This window comes from Anomaloglossus baeobatrachus, chromosome 8 (assembly GCF_048569485.1).
Source record: "Anomaloglossus baeobatrachus isolate aAnoBae1 chromosome 8, aAnoBae1.hap1, whole genome shotgun sequence".
In the NCBI taxonomy this organism is placed as follows: domain Eukaryota; kingdom Metazoa; phylum Chordata; class Amphibia; order Anura; family Aromobatidae; genus Anomaloglossus; species Anomaloglossus baeobatrachus.
In genome coordinates, this window is record NC_134360.1 from 2,234,004 (window position 1) to 2,261,510 (window position 27,507).

Here is a 27,507-nt window from a genome sequence, read left to right on the forward strand (position 1 = left end):
TCCAGCTGCGTGGTGGACGAGATGGATTTTTCAGCCATGGAGTTGGATGAAGCTCTCAGGAAGTTCCAGGCTCATATTCGGGTCCAGGGAGAAGCCCAGAAAGTGGAGCGACTCATTGAAGCCTTTAGGTATCTATATCCATATTCATATATCCTTATACCCATATATCCATATACACATATCTATATATCCACATATCCATATCTCCATATACACATATCTATATATCCATATAAACATACCCATATATCCATATCTCCTTATACCCATATATCCACATATCCATATATTCATGTACACATATCTATATATCCATAGACAGTGCTGGACAAAAGTATTGGCACCCTGCAATTCTGTCAGAGAATACTCACTTTCTTCTTCAAAATGATTGCAATCACAAATTCTTTGGTATTATTATCTTAATTTAATTTGTCTTCAATGAAAAAAAATGTAAAAAAATTGTCATAAAGCCAAATTGGATATAATTCCACACCAAACATAACAAAGTGGGTGGACAAAAGTATTGACACTGTTTGAATAATCCTGTGATGCTTCTGTAATTTGTGTAATTAACAGCACCTGTAACTTACCTGTGGCACCTAACAGGTGCTGGCAATAACTAAATCACACTTGCAGCAGGTGACATGGATTAAAGTTGACTCAGCCTCTGTCCTGTGTCCTTGTGTGCACCACATTGAGCATGGAGAAAAGAAAGAAGACCAAAGAACTGTCTGAGGACTTGAGAATCCAAATTGTGAGGAAGCATGAGCAATCTCAAGGCTACAAGTCCATCTCCAAAGACCTGAAAGTTCCTGTGTCTACGGTGCGCAGTGTCATCAGGAAGTGTAAAGCCCATGGCGCTGTGGCTAACCTCCCTAGATGTGGAAGGAAAAGAAAAACTGACGAGAGATATCATCGCAAGATTGTGCGGATGGTGGATAAAGAACCTCGACTAACATCCAAACAAGTTCCAGATGCCCTGCAGTCCGAGGGTACAACAGTGTCACCCCGAACTATCCGTCAGCGTCTGACTGAAAAGGGACTGTATGGTAGGATACCCAGGAAGACCCCACTTCTTACCCCAAGACATAAAAAAGCCAGGCTGGAGTTTGCCAAAACTTACCTGAGAAAGCCTAAAACGTTTTGGAAAAATGTTCTCTGGTCAGATGAGACAAAAGTAGAGCTTTTTGGGAAAAGCCGTCAACATAGAGTTTACAGGAAAAAAAAGAGGCATTCAAAGACAAGAACACGGTCCCTACAGTTAAACATGGCGGAGGTTCCCTGATGTTTTGTGGTTGCTTTGCTGCCTCTGACACTGGACTGCTTGACCGTGTGCATGGCATTATGAAGTCTGAAGACTACAAACAAATTTTGCTGCATAATGTAGGGCCCAGTGTGAGAAAGCTGGGTCTCCCTCAGAGGTCACGAGTCTTCCAGCAGGACAATGACCCAAAACACACTTCAAAAAGCACTAGAAAATGGTTTGATAGAAAGCACTGGAGACTACTAAAGTGGCCAGCAATGAGTCCAGACCTGAACCCCATAGAAGACCTGTGGAGAGATCTCAAAATGGCAGTTTGGAGAAGGCACCCTTCAAATCTCAGGGACCTGGAGCAGTTTGCCAAAGAAGAATGGTCTAAACTTCCAGCAGAGCATCGTAGGAAACTCATTGATGGTTACCGGAAGCGGTTGTGCGCAGTTATTGTGGCTAAAGGTTGTGCAACCAAGTATTAGGCTAAGGATGCCAATACTTTTGTCTGGCCCATTTTTGGAGTTTTGTGTGAAATGATCAATAATTTTGATTTTTGTTTCATTCTCTTTTGTGTTTTTTCATTGCAAGCAAAATAAATGCAGAGAATACCAAAGAATTTGTGATTGCAATCCTTTTCAGGAAGAAACTGCGTATTCTCTGACAGAATTGCAGTGTGCCAATACTTTTGGCCAGCACTGTACACATAACCATATATCCACATATCCATATCTCCTTATATCCATATATTCATGTACACCTATCTATAGATCCATATATCCATAGCCACATATCCATATCTCCTAATATCCATATATCCATAGTCTCATATCCATATATCCATATGAGCTATATTCATGGTAAGGTGCAGCGGGTGCGATGTGGGCACAGCTGGCACACAAGGAATGCAGAATCTGCGAGCTGCACATGGTTAAAGGTTTAAGCTTCTCTAAGCTCTGGCGGTTTGACTTAAGCAGAGTCAGATGGTCATGGCTCGGCCGCGTGGAATTTATACAGCATGTGTGAAAACACTGGGGAGGGATGACTGTCCCTGGAAATAAAGTGCCTGCCTCTGAAGGTCACGGGCGGTGGATGCATGGCTGCTCTGCACTGCAGGCGGCCACTGTAAGCCAAGAATAAATAGCTTTATGCGAGGTGCACTGAACATGTAAGTATGAAGCCACAAACCGCCGATATGGACATGTTCTTCCAGATGCTCCACCACCGTTCGATGCCTCCCCAACTAGCCCGCCAGCAGCTGCCGGTGTTACAAGCCTCCACATGATGCACCCTCCACACCGCGCCGCCATCTGTAAAGTGTGTCCAACACTAATAACCATGTTCTCCATATTCTAGGTCACTGGTAAGAAATGGAGCATATATGACAGAAAGAGGATTCTGTTAGTCTGAGGTCCAAAATATCAGCTCCCTGAGCAATTTTCACTAGTTTACCACTAATAGTATAATTGAAGGTTTTCACTAAATGCCATTCTCGGCTGGGATCGACTGTCGGCAGGGCCATAGCTGCTGGGGGACTGGCAGTGTGACAAAGGTGGTCATACAGCTTAGCTACCGGCCACGTAAGTCTTCCTCCAACAGGTATCTCTCCTCATCCCTGCTATACACTTAGTCGCTCGTTTTGGAAAAGTGGGGAGGAAACCATTGCCAGATTATATACGGGGAGAGCTAAAGGACTGGGTGATTAGGCTTGTCTAATCCTCCTCTCATCATCTTTTAGGGGAGAGTCAAAAGGCCCATCTCAACAGTTATTCCCCATACACATTAGACAAAAGTCAGCCATGTCCACTGATACCGGCCCTATTCTAATAGGCATGGGGGTCTCCCAAATCTGCCCCAACAGATAATGTTAGGGGAGAGAAGGATCAGACTGGTGGGATTTCAGCAATTTGTTGGTTCAGTGCTGAAAAATGCTATTGCTTCTGTCCGCACCTCTCCCATCGAAAACCCAGGAGGGCTTGGCCGAACCAATTTGATGGCTGGTAAGGTGTAAGGAGCCTTTAGATTGGTTGGCTAATCCCACCAAAATCAGCAGATGTACAGTGCATGAGTTTTGGATATTAGGTAGACTTAGTTTAGGCTTCATTTACTTTAAAGGGGTTGTCTGGTGAAAATAAAGTATCCCCTATCCACGGGATAGGTGATAACTTACTGATTGGAAGGGTCCATCGACAATGATCGGCAGAGCAAGGACTTTTATCCCAGTTACAGATTAACGTAGCGGGGCAGACGACATCCAACCACCGCGACAAGAAAATCACAAGATTGGTGATCGGGCATGCACGCTGGTCTGCTCTAATCTGCAGATTGCGGCTGGTCCCATCGGCCGGACTCCCTCCGATTTATGAAGTTATCACCTTTCCTATGTGGACATGATGACTTGTTTTCACCGGACGACCACTTGAATTCTGACTCCACATTCATTTCACCATTTCATTTCTAGCTTACAAGAAACTTCGTTATCCATAATTATTGGAACATCAGATTTGTGTTCTCCTTCTAAGAGGATCTGTGTAAAATGCCAGAGGGACCTCTGTAATGCTCGGCCAAAGAAGAGCTGCCGAAAATAACGGGGTCTCTGCAATTGTGAATCCTGCGATTACGCATTTACTGACTCTTCTTTTTATTGAAAAAATACCCTTGACTTTGCACAATAGACGTTCAAGATTGAGAGCCGCTAACAATCACTTCCATAAGTGTCATTTTTCCTGTACAATTTTCTTCCTCCTAAGGCTAGGTTCGCACACTGCGTCTTTTTGACGCTGCGTTTTTGTGCGTTTTTGGCCGCTAAAAACGCACAAAAACGCACCTGCGGCAAAAAAACGTGTCAAAAAACGCATGCGTTTTTGCCACGATTTGGTGCGTTTTTGGCTGCGTTTTGCTGCGTTTTTGATCTCTGCGTTTTGCTGCGTTTTTCCAATGCATTGCATGGGGGAAAACGCAGAAAAACGCAGGAAAGAACTGACATGTCCATTTTTTTTTTTTAACTCAAAAACGCAGGTAAAAAAAACAGATGTGTGCGGACAGCAAAAATGAAAACTCATAGACTTTGCTGGGGAAGCAAAGTCCTGCAGTTTTGAAGCCAAAAACGCACCCGAAAAACGCACTGTGCGCACATAGCCTAAAACATTCACTCTTGAATGGGCTGCGGCTCGGGGGTCTTCCTGGAGATAAAGGCATTGTGTCCTCATACATCCGATCCTCCGCGTTCTGCTCCACAGATGCGGCTCTGAGGCTGGACTTCTGACCACATTGATGCACCTTCCTTCTCTAATTGTCCTAGTATTCAGGACCTATCCACCAAACCCAGCAATCGTGGTCCAGCCATTCTTTCCCCTAATGTCCTGACTCCTGGGGAACGAAGGATCAGGCATGACTGCATGTAATATGGCTGCTCCCCACCAACTGTCTGTACATGATGGTCCGATCTTGTATTACAGCCAGAGATATTGCATCTGTAATCCCGGGGTGGTCAGGCAGTTCCGGAATCCAGACACGATCTTCATCCTGGCATTCGCCATCATCCTGCTCAACACAGACATGTACAGTCCCAACGTGAAGCCCGAGCGGAAGATGAAACTGGAGGATTTTGTGAAGAATCTAAGAGGTAATCTTCAATATTATATACCACTATGAAGTTAAATAAGTAGGATAGATGGATGGATGGGGACGGATGGATGGATGGAGAATCTGTATGTATCTCTCTCTCTTATCTATCTACCTACAGTGGGGATACTAATTATTTCATCCTCTGCCGATTTTGCAGTTTCCCCCCCTACACAGAATGGAGAGGTCTGTAATATTTATCATAGGGAACATCAACTGTGACAGAATAAAAAAAAAATCCAGAGAATCCCATTGTATAATTTAGAAATATTTTTTTTTTTTTTTGTATTGCATGAAATAAGTATTTGATCACCGACCAGCAATACTTCTGCTCTAACAGACATTACTTTTTCTTTAAGAAGGTCCTACTCTGCACTCATTACCTGTATTAATTGCACCTGTTTGATCTCGTTAACTGTATAAAAGACATCTGTTCACACACTTAATTACACTCCAACCTCTCCACTATGGCCAAGACCTAAGAGCTGTCTAAGGACACCAGGGACAAAATTGTAGACTTGCACAAAGCTGGGATGGGCTGCAAGACAATAGGCAAGCAGCTTGGTGAGCAGGCAACAACTGTTGGCACAATTATTAGAAAATGGAAGAAACACAAGATGGCTGTAAATCTTACTCAGTCTGAGGCTCCATGCAAGAACTTGCCTCGTGAGGTAAGGATGATTCTGAGAAAGGTTAGGAATCAGCCCATAACTACATGAGAGGACCACCTGATAAATGACCTGAAGAGTAATTTAACCACAGTCTCAAAGATTGAGGTTAGTAACACACTACACCGTCATGGATTAATATCCTGCAGGGCATGCAAGTTCCACCTGCTCATGCCAGCACGTGTTCAGGCCCGTTTGAAGTTCTCCAGTGACCATCTGGATGATCCAGAGGAGACATGGGAGAAGGTCATGTGGTCAGATGAGACAAAAATAGAACTATTTGGTATCAACGCCACTCACCATGTTTGGAGGAAGAAGGGCGAGTACAACCCCAAGAACACTGTCCCAACCATGAAGCACAGGGGTGGCAACATCATACTTTGGGGGGACGTGTCTGCAAAGGGGACAGGACAGCTGCACCGTATTGAAGGGAGGATGGATGGGGTCATGTATCCCTAGATTTTGGCCCACAACCTCCTTCCCTCAGTAAGATCATTGAAGATGGATCGGGGCTGGGTCTTCCAGCATAACAATGACACAAAACACACATCCAGTGCAACTAAGGAGCAGCTCCGTAAGAAGCATTTCAAAGTCCTGGAGTGGCCTAGCCAGTCTCCAGACCTGGACCCAATAGAAAATCTGTGGCGGGACCAGAATCTCAATATTGCCCAACAACCTGAAAGCTGAAAGATCTGAAGAAGATCTGTATGGAGGAGTGGATTGAAAGATCTGGAGAAGATCTGTGTGGAGGAGTGGACAGAAAGATCTGAAGAAGATCTGTATGGAGGAGTGACCTGAAAGATCTGGAGAAGATCTCTATGGAGGAGTGACCTGAAAGATCTGGAATATATCTGTATGGAGGAGTGACCTGAAAGATCTGGAGAAGATCTCTATGGAGGAGTGACCTGAAAGATCTGAAGATCTGTATGGAAGAGTGACCTGAAAAATCTGGAGAAGATCTGTATGGAAGAGTGACCTGAAAGATCTGGAGAAAGTCTGTATGGAGGAGTGACCTGAAAGATCTGGAGAAAGTCTGTATGGAGGAGTATTTCAAAAGACTGACCTGCACATCCTACAAGTGTGTATAGGTGCCAGCTGAAAAAACCTAGCAAATACAAAATGGATACAGCCGCACACTAAATGCCATCAATGTATAAGGGAACTCTGGTACTGCATTACTGCTATATGAAAAAATGAGATTTTTAGTTTATGAATTGGCCAATGCATGTAAGCCCAGAAACCAAACGGCAAGGTAAATCTCAATATTCCGGGTCCCTAACTAAAATGCCACTATCTAGGTTAAAAACATCCTTGTCTGGGCAGCTAGACTAAAAATCTAACTTGAAATGCCACTATCTGGACTAACCTCCATGTCTGGGCAGCTAGGACTCCTGGTATAAGGATTGTGAACACAGCCTGGTTTATAGGGCGGAGTGCTCAGACAAGGATGCTTTTTTTGGGTTTCTATCTATCAATTTATCTATCTATCTATCTATCTATCTATCTATCTATCCATCTATCTATTATTTATCTATTTTTCTATCTCTAAAGTTCTACTCTGTATAAATATGATGCTACAAGTATTATCTTAAGAATTGCTTCATTTATGATGATACAAGATGGATGATAGCTATAGATTATTATTGGATATATACAATTTGGTAGAGATTTAGCATTTCTATCTGTTTATCTGGATATAATCTGCATTTTCTGTGTTCGTCTAACAAGGTCACAAGTGACTAAAATCTCTTATAGATACAACCATTTAGAAATTGAAACATAAGTTTCAGGTCCACAATGGAACAAGGCAAGGATGTCCATTGTCACCTCTGCTCTACGTCATTGTCATGGAGCATCTAGCGGTCGCCATAAGAAATAATGCTAGTATCCATGGGATAGAGGCCGGGGGAGGGAATCGCAAGTTAGCTTTATTTGCTGACGACCTTCTCATGTTTATTTCCCAGCCACACATATCCTTCCCGTCTTTGCTCAAAGAGTTCGAGGAGTTTGGTAACTTAAGTAATTTTAAAGTGAACTTCTCTAAATCAGAGGCTATGAATGTGACCCGGTCGGCGGAAGATCTAGCCCGTACAACCCAAAATTTTCCCTTTAAGTGGCAACCATCAGCTATAAAATATCTGGGGGTAGTTGTACCTCGGGATCCAACAAAAATTATGCATCATAATTTTCTACCCCTGTTAGAGAGGACAATTAGGGATTTAAAGAAGTACGACAAAAAAAGACTATCGTGGTTTGGGCGTATCAACGCTATTAAAATGGATGTTCTTCCTAGGTTTCTTTTCTTGTTCCAAACGGTACCTATTCAGCTGCCGGGGAGTTACTTTTCCAAAATTCGGACGGCTTTGTCAAGGTTCGTTTGGGGGAATAGGAGACCTCGGACAAGCATAAAAACTCTTACCAGACACAAAAATAATGGAGGGGCAGGGCTCCCAAATTTCCAGTTATACTACAGGGCAACTATTCTAACGAGGATAATGGATTGGCACTTCCATAGGAACTCGAAACAATGGGTCGCGATCGAACAGGACGGATTGGGAGTCCCTTTGCACTTCCTCTCATGGATGGAAAAGGAGAGTAGGTCACAGATAGAGAAGGGAATGGAGTTTATTTGGACAGTGATGGGGACGTGGGACGGTGAGGTTAAGAGGGGTTCTCTCTCACAGGGGAGGGGTCCACTTACCCCCCTCTTTGGCAACCAGGAGTTCCCTCCGGGGCTTCATTCCAATAAATTTCTGGGATATGCTCGGGTGGAGGAAACTCGTTTTTTTCATGTGCTCCAGGGAAATACCCTGCCCCCTTATGCATCTCTACGGGCCACAGGGAGAGAGGTTTCCTGGATAGAATATATGCAGCTGAAATCGTTTCTATCCAACCAGGACAGGGAGAGGAAGTTGAGGACCCCCCCTACTCCATTTGAGAAATTGTTCTTGCAGGGTTCGTCACCTGGGCATGTCATCTCTCTTTTTTATAAAATGCTGAACCAGAGAGACATGTCGGACAAACCCAAATTTGTCTATAGATGGGGAGAGGAACTGGGAGAGGACATTTCGGAGGACAGATGGAGCAGGGCGTTTCTGTGGACCCACAAACTTTCTCTGGCTTGTGCCGCCCAAGAGAAAAACTATAAAATTCTCACAAGGTGGTACCAATACCCGACCAAATTGCATGCTATCTTTCCCTCAGTGTCCGACATGTGCTGGAGATGTGGTACAGAAAAAGGGTCTATGTTACATATATGGTGGAGCTGTGCTAAATTGCAACCATTCTGGGACTCAGTGTTTTCTCTGTATAAAAAGATGAGTGGGGGTGAGGTGGAGAGATCTCCCCAGGTGGCCCTCCTCTCTATCCTCCCAGGTTCATTCAAGTCACAAAAGAGGGACCTGCTGCGATTTTGTTTAGCGGCAGCCCGTATAATTATTCCCAGATACTGGAAACAGACTAGATGCCCCACGTTAGCTGACTGGGTAGAGGAGATGGCAAACCTCCAGAGAATGGAGGAACTCACAGCTGAACTTAATGGGCTCACGGAAAAATTTATCACAGTGTGGGGACCGTGGATTACGTTCATGGAGTCTCCTGAGTTCACGGTGAGTCTGGCAGGTTATTTGGGATGAGAAATGGTGACATACCTTGTCTTCCCCTCTCCCCACACACTTTTTTCCCCCACCCCCTCTTTACCCTACTTTCTTCACTCTATTTGATTCCTTCTTTTCTAAGCTTATATCTGTTCTTTTTTTTTTTTTCTAGCTTTCTACTTTTTCTTAAATGTTTATTCAATAACTTAAAAGGGGATTGTTTTATGCTGAGAGTGGTCTTGTCAATTATCAGGAAGACATGTTTCGCTGGAACTCTGATTTCTAGTGTATGGTTTGTCATGGAGTGTTAGCATAAGGATAGCTTATAGAGTTCCAATGAAATCTACAATGTGATGTTATTTTTGTCATTCCGAAACTGAGAGATCACTGTTTATGTATTATAATCTTTATAAATGTTCAAGATGTATGCTTGATTTATAAACTTAATAATAAAACAGATTTGAAATAGAAATTAAAACATAAGAGTTGGTGACATAACTGGTACAGAAATATTATGAGACATGTACAGTAACTACTTGTGATTTTTTATGGGACCCGTAACTACTGGTGATATTTTATGGTACACAACTACTGGGGATATTTTATGGGACATATAACTAGTAGGGATATTTTATGGGACTCGTAACTACTGTGTATATTTTATAGTACACATAATTACTGGGGATATTTTATGGGACATATAACTAGTAGGGATATTTTGTGATACTCGTAACTAGTAGGGATATTTTGTGAGCAACGTAACTAGTAGGGATATTTTGTGAGACTCGTAACTAGTAGGGATATTTTGTGAGACTCGTAACTAGTAGGGATATTTTGTTATACTCGTAACTAGTAGGGATATTTTGTGAGCAACGTAACTAGTAGGGATATTTTGTGAGACTCGTAACTAGTAGGGATATTTTGTGAGACTCGTAACTAGTAGGGATATTTTGTGAGACTCGTAACTAGTAGGGATATTTTGTGAGCAACGTAACTAGTAGGGATATTTTGTGAGAAACGTAACTAGTAGGGATATTTTCTGGGACTCATAACTAGTGTGGATATTTTATGGGACACGATTTTATGGGACATATAACTAGTAGTGATATTTTGTGAGACCCGTAACTAGTAGGGCTATTTAGTGAGACAAGTAAATAGTAGGTATATCTTATGGGACCCGTAACTACTGGGGATCTTTTATGGGACATATAACTAGTAGGGGGATATTTGATGGGACCCGTAACTACTGGGGATATTTTTATGACAGTTATTTCATTCCTGCTGATATTCTACTGATCCTCTGAAGTATATGAAACTAAATCACCTTTGTAATAAAGTGTCCCTGTCAGTGCATAATACGGATTTTATATACATCTGGGTAATTAAACATTGAAGTCCGGGATGACTGGTGATGAATGCAGAACAAGTAAGTGCGGATCATTTTCTCGTTGATCCTACTATCCAGAGCAGCAGAGTTGTGGTGCCTGGGCTAATTGTCAATTCTGAACCTGCTTACCCATCCCTGAAAACCACGGATCTGTATGATCATTGTCCTTGGCTTTGACCTTGCAGAGACATCAGCAGTAACCGGCTGTAATGTCTGGTCTTTTAGTAATGAGAACTGTCACTCTCCGCAGGTGTGGACGATGGCGAGGACATCCCCCGGGAGATGCTGATAGGCATTTATGAGCGCATCCGTAAGCGTGAACTCAAGACTAATGAAGATCATGTATCTCAAGTTCAGAAGGTTGAAAAACTTATTGTAGGCAAGAAGCCGGTGAGTTACTGCTAATGATGAGTGCTCGGTCACTATGCACATTCATAATAAAATGCTACTGTGTGTTACTGGGCTCATCTCCTGATATTATAATTAGTATATACAAGTAAAATAAGGCTGCATTCACACCTTTGCTGTCCACATAATGTACATTCTTAGACAGCGCACGGACTCCGAGTTTCATCAATCCACACACACATACGTTTTAACTTGGATCTGTGTCCGATCTGTGAGATTCAGATCATGTCTTTCATCGATTTTTGACTTTGCATAAATCAGTTGTACAGGAAAATAAAATCTGCTTCCTTTCCCTCTTATCAGCCACTTCTTCCTCTCCTCCCTGCTTCCTGAACTTATCATCCATTCTGAATAAACAGCTTAGCTATGCAACCCATTATATTCTATGGAGAGGGGAGGGGGAAGGAGGAGAAGTGAGGAGCAGGGAGAGGAAATAGGCAGCGGGAGACACAGACAGATCCTGGTGAGCTTTCCAACAAGTCTTTTACCTCCATCTGTTGAATTTCCTACATGCTGCTTACTTGTCTCTGTGTGCTAAGAAAGCAATGAAAAGCAGGACTTCATTTCTGTGCACAATGCTTTCAAAATGCAGAAACAAGTTACATAATGGCAAGAAATAGTGTTATTCCTAAAAAGGTGAAAAATTGAAGACGTCCTTGTTACTTCAGTTTTACATCCGTGTTTCCTCTGTTTTTAATTAAAAAAAGAAAAAGGTTGAAAAATTATTGGTTGCTCTCAGTGAGAGAAACAAAATTATAATCTTGTAGTTGTGATACCTTTTAATGACTAACTAAAATAAATGATGTTACAGAGCAAGCTTTCCAGAATTCTCAGGGCTCTTCATCAGGCATGGTATAACAAAGTATCTGAAGGAATACAAATATATCCACAAAAGAGCAGAGGGATGGCAGAATAAAAGGGGATTTAAATAAGCAAACACTGAGCTTAGAAAAATGATCCTTAATTAGCTTTGATTAGTGGTGTGAAAGTGTTATTCTGCCAGTATCCATGTAGATCAGAGGCATAGTGCCCTCACTGTCTCTGGAGCAGAGTCCATGTAGGATCAGAGGCCTGGTGCCCTCACCTTCTCTGGAGCAGAGTCCATGTAGGATCAGAGGCATAGTGTCCTCACCGTCTCTGGAGCAGAATCCATGTAGGATCAGAGGTCTGGTGCCCTCACCATCTCTGGAGCAGAGTCCATGTAGGATCAGAGGCCTGGTGCCCTCACCGACTCTGGAGCAGATTCCATGTAGATCAGAGGCCTGGAGCCCTCTCAGTCTCTAGAGCAGAGTCCATGTAGATCAGAGACATAGTGCCCTCACCGTCTCTGGAGCAGAGTCCATGTAGGATCATAGGCCTGGTGCCCTCACCGTCTCTGGGGCAGACCCCTCAGATTTTGTAGTGGCTCATAAATCCTCCTGACAGATTTAGTCCTGTGTGGACAGAGTCAAGCATTGTAATGAATTTGATTTACCAGACCCCACAATGATTTTGTGATCTGAAGTTGCCTTTTAATATGACAACTTTCATGGGGTTAATGTTATGTTCTGGAGCACAGAAATTTTTTGCCACAGGTAAATGGGGTTTTTTTGTCTGTAATTCTGTGACAATGAGCCCTCATCCTCGCTCTTAGTCTCTGTCCTGTTTCATAAAAAAAACCCAATAGGACATATAGTGCACAGGATTAAGTGACCACATTAGAAGAGGAACATGTGAATGTCCCATGGATCTTATAGTTTTTCTTAGTGGTGGGATCTGTATCCGGTCTGTGGTTTCTACATGAGAGCAGGTTTTGCAGCTCTTTACTTTGCAAGGATAAGTTCCTCTTGGTGTATCTGAGGGCATTGAACTTCAGATCATAATGTTTCCTAAATTCCCAAGATTCATAAACCAGGGAGGCCAGTCATCTCAGGGGTCGGAACAATCACTAAAAAACTCTCTGGGTGTGTAGAAAATGTCCTTAAGCCGCTGGTAAGGAAGACAGCCAGCTATATACAGGACACCACAGATCTATTAAAAAAAGCTATCTACAATAGGTCCCCTACCCGAGAGTACCATCTTAGCCACCATGGATGTGGAATCCTTATACTCTAACATCCCACATGAAGATGGACTGACCGCCGGGCGAATGCTTCTTGAAGCCAATGGGATTCCATCTGAGTCTGTATTAAGACTCACCAGATCTATCAGCATGCACAACTCTTTCTCTTTTGGCAAGGAACTATATCTACAACGCACAGGAACTGCTATGGGCAGCAAAATAGCACCACAGTATGCCAACCTTTTCATGGCTAAACTGGTAAATAACTTTTTAGCGTCCTGCTCCATCAAACCCTTGGCCTACTTCTGTTACATCGATGGTATCTTAATAATCTGGACCGAATCTGAGCGACAACTTCTAAAATTCCATCATAAATTCAGTACATTTCATCCTACCATAAACCTGACATTGGACTCAAAAATGTAAATCCACTTCTTGAGACCATCATAAAAATTAAAAATAGTTTAATCCAGAGACCGGTGTATCAGAAGCCTATTGACCGTACCACATACCTCAGATGGGACAGCTTCTACCCCAAACACATTAAAAAGTCCATTGTCTACAGCCAGGCCCTCCGATAGAATCATATCTGTTCCAGGCCAGCAGAGAGGGATGAACATTCAACATTTAACCCATTTGAAAAAGACAATTTTAAACCAATGCTACCACCCCACCTCCATTGATAATCAGATCATTATAGCCACAAGGACCCCTAGAAGTGAACTGCTTCAGTAGAAACAAAAAGAGGAAATTAGTCGTGTACTTCTGGTGTTAACCTACAACCCACAGCATGAGGTACTGAGAAAAACAGCCAAGAAACTTCACCATGTTCTACACAAGGTTGACCGAAAAAGTAATAATCAAAGATCCTCCCTTGCTACAGGCAACCTCCTAATATAAGAAACGTCGTGATCCGAAGCTCAATGCCCTCAGATACAACAAGAGGAACTTATCTCTGCGATATAAAGAGCTGCAGAACCTGCACTCATGTAGAAACCAGAGACCGGATACAGATCCCACCACTAAGAAGGACTATAAGATTCCCGGGACAGTCACATGTTCCTCCTCCAATGTGGTATACTTAATCCTGTGCCCTATATGTCCTATTGGGGGTCTCTATGTTGGAGAAACAGGACAGAAACTGAGAGCAAGAATTAGGTTTCATCATTACACAATTAAAGACAAAAAAAAAAACATTTACCTGTGGCCAAACATTTCTGTGCTCCAGAACACAACATACACCACATGAAAGTTGTCATATTAAAAGGCAGCTTCAAATCACAGAATCGTTGAAGGGTCTGGGAGACAAATTCATTACAATGTTTGACTCTGTCCACACAGGACTCAACCTGTCAGGAGCATTTATGAGTCACTACAAAATCTGAGGGGTCTGCTCCAGAGACTGTGAGGGCACCAGGCCTCTGATCCTACATGGACTCTGCTCCAGAGACTGTGAGAGCACCAGGCCTCTGATCCTACATGGACTCTGCTCCAGAGACTGTGAGGGCACCAGGCCTCTGATCTACATGGACTCTGCTCCAGAGACTGTGAGGGCATCAGGCCTCGGACCTACATGGACTCTGCTCCAGAGACTGTGAGGGCACCAGGCCTCTGATCCTACATGGACTTTGCTCCAGAGACTGTGAGGGCACCAGGCCTCTGATCCTACATGGACTCTGCTCCAGAGACTGTGAGGGCATCAGGCCTCGGACCTACATGGACTCTACTCCAGAGACTGTGAGGGCACCAGGCCTCTGATCCTACATGGACTTTGCTCCAGAGACTGTGAGAGCACCAGGCCTCTGATCCTACATGGACTCTGCTCCAGAGACTGTGAGGGCACCAGGCCTCTGACCTACATGGACTCTGCTCCAGAGACTGTGAGGGCACCAGGCCTCTGATCTACATGGACTCTGCTCCAGAGACTGTGAAGGCATCAGGCCTCTGATCCTACATGGACTCTGCTCCAGAGACTGTGAGGGCACCAGGCCTCTGATCTACATGGACTCTGCTCCAGAGACTGTGAGTGCACCAGGCCTCTGACCTACATGGACTTTGCTCCAGAGACTGTGAGGGCACCAGGCCTCTGATCCTACATGAACTCTGCTCCAGAGACTGTGAGGGCACCAGGCCTCTGATCCTACATGAACTCTGCTCCAGAGACTGTGAGGGCACCAGGCCTCTGATCCTACATGAACTCTGCTCCAGAGACTGTGAGGGCACCAGGCCTCTGATCCTACATGGACTTTGCTCCAGAGACTGAGGACACCAGGCCTCTGATCTACATGGATACTGGGACAATAAAACTTTCACACCACTAATCAAAGCTAAGTAAGGATTCACTCTCTAAGCTCAATGCTTGCTTATTTAAATGTCCATTTATTATACCTCCTCTGCTGTTTGTGTATATATTTGTGTTTCTTCAGATATTTTGTCATACAATGCCTGATGAAGAGACCTGAGGAGTCTTGAAAGCTTGCTCTGTAACATCATTTATTTCTCGTTCTCGTTTTTGCGGTCCGCAAAAAAAAAAAACCGGTCCTGTTTTTCCACAAATGCATCCATGTGACATCCGTATCCGTTCCGTATACCGTCCGTGTGTCATCCGTGTGTTTTCCTTTTTTTTTTTTTTTTTTTGCGGACCACAAAACAAGGAATGAGGGTTACATACACTTATAAGCTAGAAAGATAGATGGATAGATAGATGGATAGATGGATGGATGGATATAATTTCCCACTCCCCTGCATTTTGTAATCTTGCACCCTTTAGTGACTTGTACTTTCTGTGTTTTTTCTGTGCTCTAACCGGTTTTATGATGAGTGTAATAAATGACATCAGCATCTCTACATATCACTAAAGGCTCATCTGTTCATTGCTTCTTCCATATTATGACTCTCGGATAGTCGGCGTTGCGGCAGTGACCATATCCCTCACATATTACTAAAGGATCATCTGTTCATTGCTGCCTCCATATTGTGGCCCTCGGATAGTCAACGTTGCGGCAGTGACCATATCCCTCACATATCGCTAAAGGATTATCTGTTCATTGCTTCCTCCACATTATGGCTCTCAGATAGTCGGCGTTGCGGCAGTGACCATATCCCTCACATATCACTAAAGGATCATCTGTTCATTGCTTCCTCCATATTGTGGTCCTCGGATAGTCGGCGTTGCGGCAGTGACCACATCCCTCACATATCATTAAAGGCTCATTTGTTCATTGCTTCCTCCATATTGTGGCTCTCGGATAGTCGGCGTTGCGGCAGTGACCACATCCCTCACATATTACTAAAGGATCATCTGTTCATTGCTTTCTCCACATTATGGCTCTCAGATAGTCGGCGTTGCGGCAGTGACCATATCCCTCACATATCACTAAAGGATCATCTGTTCATTGCTTCCTCCATATTGTGGCTCTCGGATAGTCGGCGTTGAGGCAGTGACCACATCCCTCACATATCATTAAAGGCTTATTTGTTCATTGCTTCCTCCACATTATGGCTCTCGGATAGTCGGCGTTGCGGCAGTGACCACATCCCTTACATATCATTAAAGGCTCATCTGTTCATTGCTTCCTCCATATTGTGGTCCTCGGATAGTTGGCGTTGCGGCAGTGATCACATCCCTCACATATTACTAAAGGCTCATCTGTTCATTGCTTCCTCCATAGTGTGGTCCTCGGATAGTCGGCGTTGCGGCAGTGACTATATCCCTCACATATTACTAAAGGCTCATCTGTTCATTGCTTCCTCCACATTATGGCTCTCGGATAGTAGGCGTTGCGGCAGTGACCATATCCCTCACATATCACTATTGGCTCATCTGTTGTTTGATTTTTCCACATTATGGCTCTCGGATAGTCGGCGTTGCGGCAGTGACCACATCCCTCATATATCACTAAAGGCTCATCTGTTCTTTGCTTCCTCCACATTATGGCTCTCGGATAGTCGGTGTTGCGGCAGTGACCACATCCCTCAGACTTTCTTGTAAACTTCATTTTGCAGCATTAGATTTGGTTATTTTCTAAGATCCCTCTCATCCCCGGCCTTGCTCCTCGTGGCAGTAACTTCCCCAGGAGATCCATGAAATCCGGTAATGACACTTTTCGCCGGTAGTCGGCAGCCGTCTATGGAATCCTGTTAGGGTATGTGCGCACTAGGCGTTTTTTTCACGCTGCGTTTTTATGTGCGTTTTTGTCTCAAAAAACGCACCCGCGGCTAAAAAAACGCGACAAAAACGCATGCGTTTTTGCCGCGATTTGGTGCGTTTTTTGCTGCGTTTTTGCTCACTGCGTTTTTAATCAGTGCACAATGCCATTAAAGATTGTTGATGGAAAAAAAAAAAAAAAAAGGTCTGATGTCATTTCCTGCTTCAAAATGTTCATTGTATGCAGGAGAGCAGACAGCTGCAGAACTAGTGTATGCAGGAGAGCAGACAGCAGCTGCAGAACTACAAGGCTCAGCATCCTCCATTCACTAGTGTATGCAGGAGAGCAGACAGCAGCTGCAGAACTACAAGGCTCAGCATCCTCCATCCAGGACTGTATGCAGTTTTTTGCCCAAAAAGAAAAAAAAAATGACATGGGCTTCGCCATATTTTTGTATGCTAGCCGGGTACAGCAGGCAGGTACGGGCTGCCCCCAACCCCCAGCTGCCTATTTGTACCCGGCTGGGAACCAAAAATATAGAGAAGCCTTTTTTTTTAATTATTTCATGAATTTCATGAAATAATTAAAAAAAAAAAATGACGTGGGCTTCGCCTAATTTTTGAGTCCAGCCGAGTACAACTAGGCAGCTGGGGATTGGAATCCACAGTGCAGGGTGCCCAAGATTTCTGGGCACCCCCACTGCGAATTGCAGTCCGCAGCCACCCCAGAAAATGGCGCTTTCATAGAAGCGCCATCTTCTGGCGCTGTATCCAACTCTACCAGCTGCCCTGATGCCGGGTGGCTAGCTGGGTAATAATGGAGTTAGGGCTAGCTGTATATTATCAGCTGGCCCTAAGCCCGAAATTCATGGTGTCACGCCAATATTAGACATGGCCACCATGAATTTCTAGTAATGATAAAAAAAAAAAAACAACACAGAAAAATATTTTTATTAGAAATAAAACACAACACAATTAGTGACTCCATCTTTATTGAAATAAAGAACCCCCCTCCGCAGTAATCCTGGGTCAGTCTCCCGCGTCGTCCAATCCGGATCCAATATCATCTGATCGGTTTGCTGGAAGGCAAAGCGATCAGATGATGTGTCAGCTTCAAGTGCCTGAATCACATCACACATCAGCTGATTGTATAAAAGCCGATTATACAATCAGCTGATGCATCGGTGCAAAAAAAAAATAATACTCACTTATGTGCTGTGCTGATTACCGGCAGCTCCTGCAGCGATCGATTGGACAGGAGTCTGATCCTGTCCGATCGCTGCAGGAGCTGCCGGTAATCAGCTGATGAAGTCCCCTGACGGCAGGATCAGCTGATAGCCGGCCGGGCACGAAAAAGCCGGCGAGACTACGATCAGCTGATGCGTCAGGTGACTGCATCAGGTGATCCACCGCCAGGTCCTGCAAGCAAGGTCCTGCCCCGGGGAGACTGTACACAGCCAGAGCGGCGGTACCGAGACAGGGGCTGGGAGCGGGCATGGCACCGGGACCCTGCAGATAGGTGAGTATATATGACATTTTTTTTTTTCTACTGTTCACTTTTGTTTTCGCCGCTGCCTCCACCTCCCGCCCAGACATGGCGCCGCACGGAGCTGACATGGCACAGGACGGGAGGTGGACGCAGCGGTGACGGTACCGGGAGGATTCATGCTTCTGTGTTTACCAACAGAAGGAATCCTCTTCCTGTACACGTCACTTTACTGCCCACCCATTGCGTTTATAGCTGCGTTTTTAGTCATAGAAACGCGGCTATATGCGTTTTTCATTGCGTTGTTGAACATCTCATTGAATTCAATGGGTGAAAAACGCAGTGGAAAACGCAGAAATAATTGACATGCTGCATTTTTGTGGTCACCACAAAAACGCAGCTACAAAAAAACGCTGTGTGCGGACAGCACTTCTGAAAACCCATAGACATTGCTGGGGAAGCAATGTCACTGCGTTTTCAGCACAAAAACGCGGTAAAAAACGCCGCTAAAAACGCGGCAAAAACGCCTAGTGCGCACAAGGCCTTAGTTCTTCATTTGTGGTGTGAAACGTTCTGAGATGACAATGTATGAAGTGTTTGTGTCCAATTCTGCAGATACGTGTGGATTTCCCGCTTGTTGTTGCATTTCCTTTGTTTCTTATGTGATTGTTTTTTGCTAATCACTTTGTGTGTGTCTTTTTACTGTAGATCGGATCCCTACACCACGGACTTGGCTGTGTAGGTATTCGTTTTGTTCACAATTCTTAGCTAATCGCTTCTAGATCTCGTCTGTCTAACGTCTTCTTTTTTCAGAGATGTTCTCCTCGTAAATGTTTGCTTAATACCAGAAATTATTTTTTCCCCATATGTATGTTAACATAGTTTCTTGGGGTAATAATATGAGATCAGTGCTGGTCCAATGTTTGGCACAGTCACACAGTGGGACATGGTGGTGGATGGTAATGCAGGTGTCACTGACTCACCTGAATATATGAGAACTCGTGCACGGAGCCAGTCGATCAGCCGATCAGCGGCAGGGCCAGAGGTTGGGCGCCCATCAATCTGACTCTGAATTCCACAATGAAGGATCGGTCACCAATACTTAAGATAAGGCTGTAATGGGAAGTGTGTAAAGTGTTGGTGGTTTCTGGCGCTGATCCACAAGTGCAGGTAAAACGAGTCCCCGTCATCCAATGTTGTACATTCAGACGTTCTCGGTTCTCTGTGTACTTTGCCTGTATGTGACCTATTCACACAGCAGGATGTATATCCATAGCTGCATGTGCGTGGCTCTCTGATATATCATCTCAGACATGTTCCACTGGTGGTAACCGCACACCATGGTCCTGACTCTTACCTAAATAACTTAAAGGGAACCTGTCACCTTGAGAATGGCATCTGCTCGACAGAGGCGATGCTATAGATCAGGAGATGATCCGATCGCTGTGAATGTTTGTGGGAAGGTGTCAGTAAACCTTGTATTTTATTCATTGAAATGCCTGGAGTTTATACGGATAGGAGTCCAGTGGGCGGAGCTACTCAGTGGTTGACAGCCTTCCTTGCACTGTTCCTGCAGACATAGCTGTCAGTCACCATTCGCCCCGCCCACTGGACTAATTCATACAGACACCAGGGACATCAATGAATAAAATACATGTTATATGGAGTATTTTCCCACGGTCCTGTATATCCTTCTTCTATATACCGTGCTGTCCACAGTTCCCTTTAGGCTGGTTTCAAGCGTCCATGTTTCAGGTACGTGTGACATCCGTTTATAACACGGATGCCACACATACCCATGTCATTCTATGGAGTTACACACACGTCCGTATTTTCACACGCGCACACACACAGAGACATGTCCGTTTTTTTCTCCGGCAACACGGGTGTCACACGGATCGCACACTGATGTGATCCGTGTGATATCAGTGTGACACGTACCGGAGAAAACATGTGTCTGTGAAAAAACACGATTTTCCATGCTCCCTTGTCTCCATTGCTTCAGTCTTCGGCGCAGCCTTCTCCCGCTTCTGACCCCCGCTCATTACTCATTGCATATGCACTGCACCAAGGAGCTTAAAGCAGTAGCAGCACCAGGACATCAGCGCCGGAACAGGTGAGTATCCAGCAGTGTGTGTGTGCAGTGACGTCAGGGGATCATCGGATTATCCAAGGAACTCCGATATACCCTGACGACACCCCAGTTACGCTACCCCATTGCTACCGCGGGTGTAACGGCTGTGACTTCACAGGTTCATCAGAGTTCATTGTGAACTCAGATTAACCCGTGACGTCACTGCTGCACCCACACTCACACTGATAAGGGCACGGCTGCTGTGACCTGTGCAGACCTTATGAGGTCCAGGTCACTGCAGGTAAGCACGCACACTGATAAGGGCACGGCTGCGGTGACCTGTGCTGACCTTATGAGGTCCAGGTCACCGCAGGGAAGCACAAACACTGATAAGGGCACGGCTGCGGTGACCTGTGCTGACCTTATGAGGTCCAGGTCACTGCAGGGAAGCACACACACTGATAAGGGCAGGGCTGCGGTGACCTGTGCTGACCTTATGAGGTCCAGGTCACTGCAGGGAAGCACGCACACTGATAAGGGCAGGGCTGCTGTGACCTGTGCTGACCTTGTGAGGTCCAGGTCATTGCAGGGAAGCACACACTGATAAGGGCAGGGCTGCTGTGACCTGTGCTGACCTTATGAGGTCCAGGTCATTGCAGGGAAGCACACACACTGATAAGGGCAGGGCTGCTGTGACCTGTGCTGACCTTATGAGGTCCAGGTCACTGCAGGGAAGCACACACTGATAAGGGCACGGCTGCGGTGACCTGGGCTGACCTTATGAGGTCCAGGTCACTGCAGGTAAGCACACACACTGATAAGGGCACGGCTGCGGTGACCTGGGCTGACCTTATGAGGTCCAGGTCACTGCAGGTAAGCACACACTGATAAGGGCACTGCTGCGGTGACCTGTGCTGACCGTATGAGGTCCAGGTCACCGCAGGGAAGCACACACTGATAAGGGCACGGCTGCGGTGACCTGTGCTGACCTTATGAGGTCCAGGTCATTGCAGGGAAGCACACACACTGATAAGGGCAGGGCTGCGGTGACCTCTGCTGACCTTATGAGGTCTAGGTCACTGCAGGGAAGCACACACACTGATAAGGGCAGGGCTGCGGTGACCTCTGCTGACTTTATGAGGTCTAGGTCACTGCAGGGAAGCACACACACTGATAAGGGCACGGCTGCGGTGACCTGTGCTGACCTTATGAGGTCCAGGTCACCGCAGGGAAGCACACACACTGATAATGCTCAGGGCTGTGGTGACCTGTGCTGACCTTATGAGGTCCACCCCTGTGGTGACCTGTGCTGACCTTATGAGATCCAGGTCACCGCAGGGAAGAATACACAGCAGTCTGTGTGTGCCTGCAGGGGCTGCTGTCACAAACAATGGGGAACTTCGGTTCTCCATTGAATGTGCCAACAGTATGGGATCGACTTGGGACCCCCCAATTGGATTATGGCGGACCACAATTAGAGATTTGACAGGGAAATAAATAGGAAAAGAGAGCGTCTCTTGTCTTTATTTAGTGAATAATTTTCTCTTTTTATGTCTTTTCAGGTTGCTTTTGGGGAACGTCGTGGGACCTCATCATGGACTACAGCGGACCTTTTGTATTTGTTTTTTTTATTTATTTTTTCTTAATAAATTGGTGAACGAGGGCTGGAGTTTTTTTTTTTTCTTTTGATCAAATAAACTACTTTATTCTCCTTTCAACTACTGGGTTAGTAATGGGGGTGTCTGTTAGACGCCACCCATTACTAATACCAGGGCTTGATGCAAGCTGGAGCTGGCACCAACCCCACAAATATTACCCCGTTTGCCACCATACCAGGGCAATGGTGAGAGCTGGGTCCAGCACCAGAATTGGCGCATCTAATGGATGTGCCATTTCTGGGGTGGCTGCTATTGTTAGGGTGGAAAGAGCCAAATAACCATAACCATATCAACCCCCAGTTGTCTGCTGTACCTTGGCTGATTTTAGGAAAAATGGAGGGGACCCCACGTTATTTATAACCAGCTCAGCTACAGCAGAGAGCTGAGGGTCTGCAGCTGCTGATGTTCCTGTGCTGGATATGAAAATTGAGGGGGTGGGGGGGGCACGTTTTTTTGGGGTTTTTTTGTTTTATATATAAAAATGTAAAACAGCTGGACAATCTAGATATCTCTATATATTGAGCTATTCTATATGTTCTTTTGTATTTTATTTCTTTATTTCATCAGTTCCATCTGTCTATGTATCTATTTTATCTGTTCTATCTTTCTATATTCATCTATAATTTTAATTTTTGTTTTGCCCATCTTTTACACATAAAAAACCATTCATTTCAATATCATGCATTTTTTACCGGTATCAGTCACAGGGATGTCACACGTACGAACGTCGCATGTATGACACACAAATGTCACACGGATGATCATACCGCGACGTGTGACTTGCACCTATGTAAACATGGATGTCTGAATGAGGCCCAAGATTGTATTCCCTAATGTTCGGTGGTAGCCCACATGGGGTCTTCTCACAGTATAACTCCACATGAGATTCCGTGCACTAGATCAGTGTCCAGTGGGATGAATCCCATTATTACAGCTGTTGGGCGAGTGCAGATGACGGCTGGTCCATCACTATCAGAGCTTTTTCAGCCTAAACATCGCTAGTACATTGCTACGTTTTGCCATCAGTGTTCAATCAATTGGTCTACAACATGGTGACTCTTTTTAAATTAAACCAAAAGATCATTTCACCTGACGAACAAGTGTTTTGTTCAGGCGTCGAGTGATTGGCAGCTTGTTTCAGCGTGCAATTTCCAGGATGAAAGCTCCTAGGACCCGACGCGTTCCTGACAGGCCAGTGAGTGTAAAGCACAAGATCACGGCGGCCACGTCTAGATGATTAATCCCATAAATATCCTATAACCGCCCGGTGTATAACCCCAGAAGATCGGAGGTAGTGAAGGCAGCAGAGGAGCGGAGGCTGCAGAGGAGCGGAGGCAGTGGAGGCAGTAGAAAAGCAGATGCTGCAGATGCAGCACAGGAGCGGAGGCTGCAGAGGAGCGGAGGCTGCAAAGGAGCGGATGCAACAGAGGAGCGGATGCAACAGAGGAGCGGAGGCAGCAGAGGAGCAGATACAGCAGAGGAGCGGAGGCAGCGGAGGCAGCAGAGGAGCGGATGCAGCAGAGGAGCGGAGGCAGCAGATGCAGCACAGGAGCGGAGGCAGCAGATGCAGCAGAGGAGCGGAGGCTGCAGAGGAGCGGATGCAGCAGAGGAGTGGAGGCAGCAAGAGGAGCGGATTCTGCAGAGGAGCGGAGGCAGCAGAGGAGCGGAGGCAGCAGAGGAGCGGAGGCAGCAGAGGAGCGGAGGCAGCAGAGGAGCGGATACAGCAGAGGAGCGGAGGCAGCAGAGGAGCGGATGCAGCAGAGGAGCGGAGGCAGCAGATGCAGCACAGGAGCAGAGGCAGCAGATGCAGCAGAGGAGCGGAGGCTGCAGAGGAGCGGAGGCTGCAGAGGAGCGGAGGCAGCAAGAGGAGCGGATGCTGCAGAGGAGCGGAGGCAGCAGAGGAGCGGAGGCAGCAGAGGAGCGGAGGCAGCAGAGGAGCGGATGCAGCAGAGGAGCGGATACAGCAGAGGAGCGGAGGCAGCAGAGGAGCGGAGGCAGCAGAGGAGCGGATGCAGCAGAGGAGCGGATGCAGCAGAGGAGCGGATACAGCAGAGGAGCGGAGGCAGCAGAGGAGCGGAGGCAGCAGAGGAGCGGAGGCAGCAGATGCAGCACAGGAGCAGAGGCAGCAGATGCAGCAGAGGAGCGGAGGCTGCAGAGGAGCGGATGCAGCAGAGGAGTGGAGGCAGCAGAGGAGCGGATGCTGCAGATACAGCACAGGAGCGGAGGCTGCAGAGGAGCGGAGGCAGCAGAGGCCAGCTTCCCAGAGCGTGGACCTCACTCGGATGATGATGGCGTGGTTTAGCTGTGTTTTAGTTTTGCAGAGACGCCCCTGTAATCGGGAAAGGACGGACGTTTTATGTTTGTGTTTTGTAAATCTCATACGTCGGAGGTGACGATATGTCTGTCACACATCACGGATATTTCGGTGTGCTCCGTTTAGTAATGTGATTGTCTACATGTATTTATGTAGGTTTTATACTGGGCTTTAAAAAGATGTAGAAAAAGGCAACAATGATGAGATCCGGTTCTGACTGTGAGCGTCCCGTACATAGAGAGGCCAAGAGTGATAATATTCAGTGACACCTTTGTGCCAGAAAACAAGAGGAAAAAGCATGGAAATGTTTATACAATTCGGAGTTGTGGAAAAATGTATCAACTTTTATTGAGTTTCTCCAACGTCCACCAAAGTGTTGTGAGCTGAGATGGGCCGGGGGCACGGCGGGACCCCCAGTTTATTTCATTTATGGCGAGCTGTGGTGTTCCTTACTCCATTCCCTGACTTGTGCACCTCATAATGGACAGGCGCCTCCATCGCGTCCCTCATCCACAGTCTCAGTGGATCAGGGTGACATTCCACGGTCTCAGTGGATCAGGGTGATGTTCCACGGTCTCAGTGGATCGGCGTGACATTCCACGGTCTCAGTGGATCAAGGTGACATTCCACGGTCTCAGTGGATCAGGGTGACATTCCTTGGTCTCAATGGAGCGGCGTGACATTCCACGGTCTCAGTGGAGCGGCGTGACATTCCACAGTCTCAGTGGAGCGGCGTGACATTCCACAGTCTCAGTGGATCAGGGTGACATTCCACGGTCTCAGTGGATCAGGGTGACATTCCACGGTCTCAGTGGATCGGCGTGACATTCTACGGTCTCAGTGGATCAGGGTGACATTCCACGGTCTCTGTGGATCGGCGTGACATACCACGGTCTCATTGAATCAGGGTGACATACCACGGTCTCAGTGGATCGGCGTGACATTCCACGGTCTCAGTGAATCAGGGTGACATTCCTTGGTCTCAGTGGAGCGGCGTGACATTCCACGGTCTCAGTGGAGCGGCGTGACATTCCACAGTCTCAGTGGAGAGGCGTGACATACCACGGTCTCAGTGGATCAGGGTGACATTCCACAGTCTCAGTGGAGCGGCATGACATTCCACGGTCTCAGTGGATCGGCGTGACATTCCACGGTCTCAGTGAATCAGGGTGACATTCCACAGTCTCAGTGGATCGGCATGAGATTCCACGGTCTCAGTGGATTAGGGTGACATTCCACGGTCTCAGTGGATCGGCGTGACATACCACGGTCTCATTGAATCAGGGTGACTAACCACAGTCTCAGTGGATCGGCGTGACATTCCACGGTCTCAGTGAATCAGGGTGACATTCCACGGTCTCAGTGGAGCAGCGTCACATTCCACGGTCTCAGTGGATCGGCGTGACATTCCATGGTCTCAGTGGATCGGCGTGACATTCCACGGTCTCAGTGGATCGGCGTGACATTACACGGTCTCAGTGGATCAGGGTAACATTCCACGGTCTCAGTGGATCAGGGTGACATTCCACGGTCTCAGTGGAGCGGCGTGACATTCCACGGTCTCAGTGGATCAGGGTGACATTCCACGGTCTCAGTGGAGCGGCGTGACATTCCACGGTCTCAGTGGATCAGGGTGACATTCCACAGTCTCAGTAGATCAGGGTGACATTCCACGGTCTCAGTGGATCAGGGTGACATTCCACGGTCTCAGTGGATCGGCGTGACATTCTACGGTCTCAGTGGATCAGGGTGACATTCCACGGTCTCAGTGGATCGGCGTGACATACCACGGTCTCATTGAATCAGGGTGACATACCACGGTCTCAGTGGATCGGCGTGACATTCCACGGTCTCAGTGAATCAGGGTGACATTCCTTGGTCTCAGTGGAGCGGCGTGACATTCCACGGTCTCAGTGGAGCGGCGTGACATTCCACAGTCTCAGTGGAGCGGCGTGACATTCCACGGTCTCAGTGGATCAGGGTGACATTCCACAGTCTCAGTGGAGCGGCATGACATTCCACGGTCTCAGTGGATCGGCGTGACATTCCACGGTCTCAGTGAATCAGGGTGACATTCCACAGTCTCAGTGGATCGGCATGAGATTCCACGGTCTCAGTGGATTAGGGTGACATTCCACGGTCTCAGTGGATCGGCGTGACATTCCACGGTCTCAGTGGATCAGGGTGACATTCCACAGTCTCAGTGGAGCGGCATGACATTCCACGGTCTCAGTGGATCAGGGTGACATTCCACGGTCTCAGTGGATCGGCATTAGATTCCACGGTCTCAGTGGAGGGGTGTGACATTCCACGGTCTCAGTGGATCAGGGTGACATTCCACGGTCTCAGTGGATCGGCGTGACATTCTACGGTCTCAGTGGATCAGGGTGACATTCCACGGTCTCAGTGGATCGGCGTGACATACCACGGTCTCATTGAATCAGGGTGACATACCACGGTCTCAGTGGATCGGCGTGACATTCCACGGTCTCAGTGAATCAGGGTGACATTCCACGGTCTCAGTGGAGCAGCGTCACATTCCACGGTCTCAGTGGATCGGCGTGACATTCCACGGTCTCAGTGGATCGGCGTGACATTCCACGGTCTCAGTGGATCGTTGTGACATTCCATGGTCTCAGTGGATCGGCGTGACATTCCACGGTCTCAGTGGATCAGGGTGACATTCCACGGTCTCAGTGGATCAGGGTGACATTCCACGGTCTCAGTGGATCAGGGTAACATTCCACGGTCTCAGTGGATCAGGGTGACATTCCACAGTCTCAGTGGATCGGCGTGACATTCCACGGTCTCAGTGGATCGGCGTGACATTCCATGGTCTCAGTGGATCGGCGTGA

The 27,507-nt window shown here is 46.5% G+C and overlaps 1 protein-coding gene across 6 annotated transcripts in view; it reads left to right on the top strand.

Moving 5' to 3' along the window:
- The window catches only part of IQSEC1 (IQ motif and Sec7 domain ArfGEF 1), a 1,387,106-nt gene that overhangs the window by 1,323,138 nt on the left and 36,461 nt on the right, over positions 1 to 27,507 (top strand). For all 6 annotated transcript variants that reach the window (XM_075321245.1, XM_075321244.1, XM_075321240.1 and 3 more), the window contains 4 exons: positions 6 to 128; positions 4,708 to 4,874; positions 10,775 to 10,914; positions 19,315 to 19,344. In XM_075321245.1, the coding sequence (XP_075177360.1) occupies positions 6 to 128; positions 4,708 to 4,874; positions 10,775 to 10,914; positions 19,315 to 19,344 (460 nt within the window). The remainder of the gene's footprint in view (positions 1 to 5; positions 129 to 4,707; positions 4,875 to 10,774; positions 10,915 to 19,314; positions 19,345 to 27,507) is intronic.